At 38.5% G+C, this 8,970-nt stretch overlaps 1 protein-coding gene across 5 annotated transcripts in view; it reads left to right on the top strand.

Moving 5' to 3' along the window:
* The window catches only part of LOC136848685 (cell adhesion molecule Dscam2-like), a 279,471-nt gene extending 271,179 nt beyond the window's left edge, over window positions 1–8,292 (top strand). For 2 of the 5 annotated variants that reach the window (XM_067121157.1, XM_067121158.1), the window contains exons 29-34: window positions 268–490; window positions 729–1,013; window positions 1,948–2,115; window positions 3,682–3,827; window positions 5,233–5,551; window positions 6,641–7,314. In XM_067121157.1, the coding sequence (XP_066977258.1) occupies window positions 268–490; window positions 729–1,013; window positions 1,948–2,115; window positions 3,682–3,827; window positions 5,233–5,551; window positions 6,641–7,176 (1,677 nt within the window). In that variant the 3' untranslated portion in view covers window positions 7,177–7,314. Of the gene's footprint in view, window positions 1–267; window positions 491–728; window positions 1,014–1,947; window positions 2,116–3,681; window positions 3,828–5,232; window positions 5,552–6,640 lie in introns of all 5 variants that reach the window. The other 3 variants (XM_067121161.1, XM_067121159.1, XM_067121160.1) reach the window with 3 other exon arrangements.
* The last annotated feature ends 678 nt before the right edge of the window (window positions 8,293–8,970 follow it).

Genomic DNA, 8,970 nt, shown 5'->3' with positions numbered 1-8,970 from the left:
ATATATATATATATATATATATATATATATATATATATATATATATATATATATATATATATATATATATATATATATATATATATATATATATATATATATATATATATATATATATATATATATATAGAGAGAGAGAGAGAGAGAGAGAGAGAGAGAGAGAGAGAGAGAGAGAGAGAGAGAGAGAGAGAGAGCATAATTTGAAAACCTCGTACTTTCGTAAGCTGGCAATATGAAAAAATTAATGCATTGCACGTTTTGTTTCAGGTCTACGTAACGGCTCGAACTCACGTTGGATTGTCTCCCCCTTCACGCCCGATGATCGCTCGCACTTCCGGGTCGCCTCCTATAGCCCCGCCCACGCGCCACGTCGCGTCGGGCAACAGCACTGGGGTATGGGTGTGGCTGGGTAGGTGGATGGACGGCGGGTGCCCAGTCACGCACTTCACATTGCAGACAAGGTCTCCGATGGCTGCCACATGGACTACATGTAAGTTCTCTCTCTCTCTCTCTCTCTCTCTCTCTCTCTCTCTCTCTCTCTATATATATATATATATATATATATATATATATATATCGAATGTGATTGGTGATAACCGAAATGCTTTTCCAAGGGGATTTTCTCGTACATAGATAAAGATCAATAATATAGTAATAATAATAACAGTAATAACGAGTCTAAGAAGAATAATAAAAAAAAAGCTTTTATTTTTTTCTCCTTGTTTCAGTGGCAAGCAGCTTAGCCCCGCAAGACGTGTACGAAGTAGGAGGTCTCCGGCCGGGTATGAACATAGGCCTAAGATTGACCGCCCACAACGCAGCCGGAGCAACAACCACAACGGTCAACGTCCACACAGGCCCCGGAGGCGGCCTGGGGGCGCAGCCAGCAGGAGTTTTAGAAGAAGCCCCTCCCAATCACCTCCATACGGACCCACGACTTCTGGCTTCTGCCGCAGCGTCAGCCCTGGCTCTGGCTTTAACCGTAGCTGCGGCAGTGCTGTGTCTCAGACGCAGTAAGCTACTTACTTTCTTGTTTGTCGTGTTGCTTTACTTCTTGACGGTGTTACCTTATACAGTTTCCAAATGTTCTCCAAGGCCAAATGTCACTCCTTTGGACACTAAGGGCACCGCCTTCATAAATCTTTTTCCTTTAAGGATCCTCGAGTATAGTTTTCCGTAGGGAAGTAGTGCCGTCGGTGCACCTCACGCTGTGCACTGTAAGCATTACTTAAGGTTCTTTGCAGCGTCCTTTCGACCCCTAGCTGCAATCCCTTTCATTCCTTGTTCTGTACGTCCGTTCATATTCTCTTTCTTCCATCTTACTCTCCACCCTCTCCTAACAATTGATTCACAGTGCAACTGCGAGGTTTTCCTCCTGTTACACCTTTCAGACATTTTTTAATGATAATTTCCGTTTCAGTACTGAATGGTTTCATAGGTCCCAGCAATTGGCCTTTGGCCTAAATTCTATATTCTATTCTATTCTCGAGGATAGTTCAGTAGTAACTTTTTTCAACAAAGCTCAGCTTATATAATTTGAAGTCGTATTTGCTTTGTTACAGTTGTACTAACGACAGGAGAATGCATCGAGATGATTTCATTAATTAGAACTTAAGAAGTTCAAGCGAGGATGCAGTGCATTACTCCCCAAATACAATTCTTGTATTTTAATAATGTAATTACATTTTTTCTTATTCGCTTATCAATTTGTTAATTTATTTTTCTTTTTTAATAACTGATCTCTTTTCTCTGTATTTCCCATTACCTTCTGGTACCTCTTTCTAAGGAACACCATACTCTTTGAAACCCTGAATTGCAAGTCTGTGGCCCCTGCGGGCTCGTTCCATATGAAAAGGTTTATCTTCTGAATAATAGTAATATAATAATGATAATTACCCCAAAATTTGTCATTTTGTTTTCCTCCAGTAGATTTACGTTCTTCCACAGGAGCTGCTGCGGGGAGAAGAAGCAGGACCTCGCAGGAGGACCAGGAGGCCGAGGAAAACAAGGCAAACCTACTCCACCAGCGGGATTCCTACTACGCCACCGTCAGGAAGCCCCAGCCAGTACCTGCAACCCTCGAGCGGATTCCAGGTACCAGGGAGAAGGAGACAGGTACCTCCTTGAAATAAGCCACTGAGTTCATTTCTTGGATTAACCTCGCTGGTTTCTTTACCATGTCGCTTCTTTTGCCGAAAGAGAATTTTTTTTTTCGTAATTTATATATTTAAACATAATTTTATTTTATTTAAGGCTAATATCATATCAACAGGGGCTCCAGAAAGAGAGTAGATAACATTCACTGCCTAAACTTTAAACCAGGCAGCTTTAGAATACTTGTACTTTAAGTATTTAATATCAAAACACAAGCACATAAACACCTTTGCAATCGTGCCCTTACTTGTGTCTTGTAGAATATACAAGCTCTCTGCAAGTTAAGTTGTTTTATTAATGAAGACGGCTTACGTACTTCTGTCGATTATCCAACTATCAGATTTCATTTCCCGTTCTCTCTGTAGTTGCCGTTGGCTACGACTGACTGTGATCTTCTTTCTCTCTTTTGCCAAACCTTTCACTTCGCTCTGTCCTTTATCTGTGTACCCTATACTACAATGTCTGTGTAATCAATTTTCATCATTATAAAAAAAAAAAAGCTCTCAACTCTTAGTTCTGAGCAGTAAATGCACGCTTCTTCATCTATAAAAGTTCATTTTCTTGAATATTACGCTTCTATTTGTTGAAAATCAGTACATAATCTAAATTCCGTATCAATTACCAATTCTGTTTTCCAGCAAAATTATTAACAATGAAACTGTTTTGGATGAAGACGGCATTTCTTTCTCACAGTTCTCAAATATCTTTCGCCTCTCTCTTTCAATGTTAAATCTCTCCATTACTGGACTCTGTGCAATGAGATTTCTTTCGTTGTCTAAGACTTTATACAGTGAGTTACTGTCATTTAGTTCCACTATCACAGCTTTCTTACTAATAGTGCTTTACTTCTGCTTATACACGTGCACCTTTCCAGTCATCACAGCAGTTCATTGCTCGTTCAAAATATCAGAAATTCATTTTAGAAGTGCGATGTCAACTTCTTAAGCTGCAACTCTTTCTGATTCATATCGGAAAGGAAAAATGATACTTTTTTCGGCAACTGACGATGATGAGTGACATGGATAAAGAAATGGTTGGGTTACATGACCTAGGAGGTAAACGTTGGTGCGTTTGATTCATAGATGGTAATTGCCAATGTATTTCGTAAGTTTCACCGGGCTGTTATGCCGATAACAGCAGTCAGTCGAAAACTTTTAACTCCTGAAAATTGAGCAATTTTTCAAATTGTCCGTGAGCTGTCTTTCAGAGTTTTTGGAGTTATACAGTTACTGCGGTCAAATTTAGATTAATATTTTTTAAGGAAATTCTGGAAATAGTGTTTTTCAAAGATACACATGTTCGACTGCGGGTGTTTCCATGTAAACGCAAGTTTTTTTGAGTTGTTTAGTCACAGTAGTGGCCATATTTAAACAAATAAAACACTTGCTCAGGATTTTCAGGAAGTTATATTTCCTCATCACTAAACATCTTCATCTGTTTCCAAGTAAATGTAGACCATAAAAGAAAGAAACCAGCTATTCTGCAAACTTATTCACGTTTCCTTTCTCCTGCTTGCCTGCCCCACAGAATACTCGGAGGACATCTACCCATATGCCACATTCCAGTTGGGCGAGGGCCGTGGAGGACAAGATGACACGGCCACTGCCAAGTTCCAGACATTTGTTTTCCAAGACTCGAGATATGGTGTCACCGAGGCTCATCCTCCCTCCTCTGTAAGTTGTAAAGTTTTGCTTTCTCTGCTGTTTTGTGTACACACAGACACACAAACACGCGCACACACACACATATACTGTATATATATATATATATATATATATATATATATATATATATATATATATATATATATATATATATATATATATATTTATATATATATATATATATATATATATATATATATATATATATATATATATATATATATACATGTATTACAGTATGTACTGTTATAAACATTGTCAGTGTCATGTACGATTGTTGCACAGTTTATTACACCTTCCTGTACAATGCTCATGACTGAAAGCCTCAAGGCAAGATAAGATAACAGATGTCTTTCAATGATATGCAATTAATACATCAATAAAAATCATAACCGTGACACAGCAAATATTTAAAAAAAAAAAAAACTCTGTCTGTAGCTGAAGGATATTTAAGACCATGTCATGCAGATGAACAGATAAACTTGTCATAACTTCTTCCACATCTACATATCTTTAGTACCTTTCTTTTTGTCAGTTGATAATAACCTAAGATTCACAGATTGAGATATGCTCAATAATTCCTGCTTTATTCATGAGTTACGATCCTCTTGATATTTCGCCTTTAGACTAAAAGGTATATTTCTTTAATACATATACACTGGCAGGTACACAAATGTCAATACGTAATACATATCTGGTCAAATATTTTATTAGAATTAATACGAAGTCTGCTGCCTGTAAGCAAACCTGTACAGATAAGTATTCAGACAAAATAATTCCGAGATGCTTATATACATAAAAAGATCATTAGGTCAACATAATATTCTTAAGAACAAAGTGCACAGAATTCTGTCGATTCATATGAGTGTGAAATAAAAATGTTGGTACATGCCCTAACTTGCGATACTCAGTATATTTCATTAATGCACTTTCATACACAGAATTCTGTCGATTTACATGAGTGTGAAATAAAAATTTGGTATATGCCCCAACTTGCGACACTCAGTATATTTTTGTTATTGCACTTTCAACTCAGTGTTCAATGCATGCGTATGTGTGACATGAATATAATTGGCATCAATCACATGTTTCTGTTTTTTGCATCAGATTACTGTCACGGTTTCCCCTCTGTTTGGTTTTTTAGCTACGATTAAGGTTTAAAAATCCCGTAGGCTTCAGGAGTCGATACAATCCTTTGTTTGTTAATGAACAAGTCACGATTAGCCAAAGATGATCGTAAGTTAAGAGATAGGTGTTGTAGTCTTGCTAAGAAACCCTTTATAGATTTAGTGATGATACAGTGTTGTCAGACTTTAAGCATCTGTGACTTTCCCCTCTCACCCTCCACCGAACAAACAAAACAAACACAAAAAAATAAACAAACACACACCACATCCCATGTGCTCACCATCAGCCCACTCGCCCCACGCCGATAAAGGCCCACGGGCGCAGTCGAAGCCATGGGCGTGGTGTGGGTGGCCCGAGAAGTGAAAGTGAGGAGTATGATTCTCTCCAGTCGGATACGGATACCGAACACGCCACATCTTCCCGAACGGAGTCTTCCATCCACCTGGATTCGGCCACCCTCGAGAACCACGCCTCCCTACACCTCCCCCTCGACCCCCATCTAGCCACGCTGGAGGGGGGTCGCGTTGACCCCCACTTAGCCACCCTGGAAGGCCGGGCTGATCCCTTGGCGTCCCGTAGGTCCAGCAATAGAAATGTCCACCATAGTGAGTGTTTAGTGACGTTGCTCTTTGATGTGTTTTTTTGGGGTGGTTGGGGGCGGGGTAGTGTAGAGGCTTTCTTCCTTCTTCGTCACCGTGTACAAGTGTTGTGACGTCACCATACTGAGTGTTTAGTTTTCATTATACTAATGTTATTCCTGTCGCTTTTGAAGTGTTGAAGTTTTCCAATTTCTTAACTTTCATCTCCTGATGTTTATTGTAGCGTTCTGTAGCTCCTCATAATTCATTCCTTCTTTCCTCTTTTGTCTAAGTCTTCATTTTTCTTTTCCTTATTTTAATGTGTTATCGTTCAGTTTTCCTCTGATCCATTTAATTTTTCATTTTTTTCTGCTTTCTTCCAGTAGAAGTTCCTCTTTCCTCTTGGTATTCGGTCGCTCTGACTATATTAAATTTGGCAAAGTAACTGTATAAGGCTATTCATAATTATAACTTGTAAAGAGTAAAAGATTACTTTCTGTTAGCGTTCTGCTATAAAATCTTGTGTTTAAGAACTAAAAGAAAGCATCAAGTTGTTTGAGCCATGCTTCACGTTAGAATTAATGGGCGTATGCTTTCTCCAACCATAAGTTAATAAACATTTCAGAAAGAATATCAGTCATAAAAAAAATGTTTTGGGCAGTTATATGATTTTAGGACATCTCTAAAATATTTGTGTTGCTCTTTATTGATATTTATAAATCCTTTCTGTCCTGAATATTTCTCAAGTCCTTGATATAAGTTGCTGATTTCGTAAACACTTAATGTCATCTAAAATTTTCATACCATCCTATTATCAGCCAGAGTTTCTCTTCACATCCCCTGTTAAAACACGGTTTCTGTAGTGCAGGTGGCATCCACATTTGCCGCTTCTCATTTGTAGGCAATAGATTTAATATCAGTTCGTAGTTTCTGCTTGAGCTAAGAATATATGGATATTCACATACCACCCAAAATGTTCGTTAGAATACTATAATGGGTAAATCATTCAAGTTATGTTTTGCAGTCTGTTACAGCACTGTGGGTTTGCTTAAGGACCATCCGTAGCTTTAAGTAAATGGTTAACATATTTATTTTGTTTGTGTTTCATTTCTACAGATCTCATTTATCATGCCCCTGAGTCCAGCACTTCAACAGAGCCCTCCCCCATCTGTGAGCGGAAGTCCTTCCCACGGAAGACTGACATCAGTAAGATGGGCCGAGTAGGAGGAGCCTTCAGCAACCGCGGGTTGAGCAAGATGGCGGCCAACATCCGGGGTGTTAGCGGCATCGGTGCAGGAGGAGGAGGAGGAGGAGGTGGTGGTGGAGGTGGAGGAGGAGCAGGTAGCGGTGCAGGAGGTGGTGGAGGCAATCAAGAAACAAGTCTTTCAATACTGAAAAAGAGCACTGCCACTCCTGGGTCGGAGTCCAAGAGCTCAGACGAGAGTAAGTATGGATTCACTCGCAGGATCACCCCTCCCGTCGGCTTCTCCGGCAGCCACAACGAACTGTCTGAGGCTGAGTGTGACCTGGAGATCCGGAAGCGGAACAAAGAAGGAGATGCGTCCGTTGGTGCTTACATAGGCCACTCAAGGTCACAGTTTAGGTCGTATACGTCGGGTAAAGACAATAAAGATTATAGTATTAAGGTTTAGGCCGATTCTTACATTGCATCCCCTTTCCTTATTGATTAGATTCTTTGTATTGGTTGACAGTATAGTAAACAACAATTACATTAGTATTAAGATCACTTAATTTGTAAAGTACTTGGAAATCTGTGTGCTGAGTTTTTATAGTAAATTTTGGAAATATTCAGTGATTAAGTCTTTCACACAAGATAAGTCTCAAGCTAAGCCACGTCTTGAAGCTGCATGCTTTTTATTTGCTGCTGTGACTTTTCAGTGAAGATTTTCGTAACGAAAGTGATATATAGCGAACAATGTCCCTGCAAAATGTTAGCTATGTTTCAAAGACGCGTGGACTAAGACAGACTGTAGCATGGGATGATTTTCAAGTTGGTTGAAAATTCAGGAAATTATTTCCCTTTTAAATGATATAGAAATACGAATGTATTTCGCAAAGGAACTAGGAAATTGCTCTTAAAAGTGAGCAAGTACTGATACGTCTGTTGAGGGCTGTAAATAACGTTATTGCGTAACTGGAATAGGTGACTGCCAACTGTGGTTTAGTTGGCGTTGACATTTTGAAATAAAGTTGCTCTATAGAGACAATGTGATGAAGATTTATGAGTGTAAACTAAGTGTGATCCGATTTACTGTTGTGGAAAGAATTGATTTTATTAAAAAAAAAAAAAAGTACTGTTGTCTTGTAAGAGTGATATATGTATATGAAGTTGAGGACTGCGGTCGCCAGTGCGTTCTCGGGAGAGAGAAAGAGGATTTTATATGATGTTGATAGGAAGTTTTAATTGCATGAAATAAGTGTTTTTTAAGATGCATTACCTGTGTAACTTCAACCGATGTTCTATTAGCGCAACCAGTTGATCTATTTCTACTCGAAAAAGTCATCTGTCATTCTATCTCATGTGACCTATTTTGTCATAATTTTTCGTACTTTTTTTTTGTCATATATTTCCGTACTCCGCTGTTACTGGGAATATAACGTTTCTAAGTGTTATCTTAATGTTTCTGTGATACTGTACGAACTGTTGCTGTGAAGGAAGAAAAATACGATTATATGATCTGGCTATTAACCGTATATTTAAGGTTCAAATTTTTGATAGTACAATTAAAAAGCTTTATGTATAAATCCTCCGGTCTTTCACTGACCTTTGCGCAATAATTAAAACTTTATTTATTTGTACAGATTTTTTGAGCAGCTGGAGTGATTTCGTGCGGCTGCGAGGTTCAATACTTAACGGGTAAGCTTTGAAACAAGGCGTTTAAAAAGTATGAAGATTTTGTAGTTAGTTGCTGGGTAGTGTCACGCAACTACTTAACTGTGGTAGTACCCTATCCAGCTACTGGAAACAGTTTACATTGCGGTTGAGGGGAAATCTACCCGCTTCACCCCTGCAAAAGAGTTAGTCAATTCGGGTATCTCACTCAGGTCTAATTAACCTCACGACATATCCTGAATTTTCTTACTTTCTTCGGTGTCTCCAGAATATGTAGGAGCTTCATTGATTTGAAATCGGTGTCTCCAGAATAAGTAGGAGCTTCATTGATTTGAAAAGAGTCTTCAATAGCATCAGCAAATTTGCCCGTATCGATGCTCGTTTAATAGAGTTAGTATGATATAAGAACATTATTGAAAATGGTGATAAATCAGATTCACACAAGAAACTTGCATTTATACAAGGATAAATACTGATGAATAATGAACACTTGTATGTTTTATATTTTGATTAAAATAACCATTATTCCAAACACTGGTATTTATCTAGTTGTGACAATTATTTTAACTCGGTGACACTTAAGTATCAGAGC

Source organism: Macrobrachium rosenbergii, chromosome 19, assembly GCF_040412425.1.
Source record: "Macrobrachium rosenbergii isolate ZJJX-2024 chromosome 19, ASM4041242v1, whole genome shotgun sequence".
Lineage (NCBI taxonomy): Eukaryota > Metazoa > Arthropoda > Malacostraca > Decapoda > Palaemonidae > Macrobrachium > Macrobrachium rosenbergii.
The sequence above is the reverse complement of the archived record's forward strand: the minus strand, read 5'-3'. Positions and strand labels throughout refer to the sequence as shown.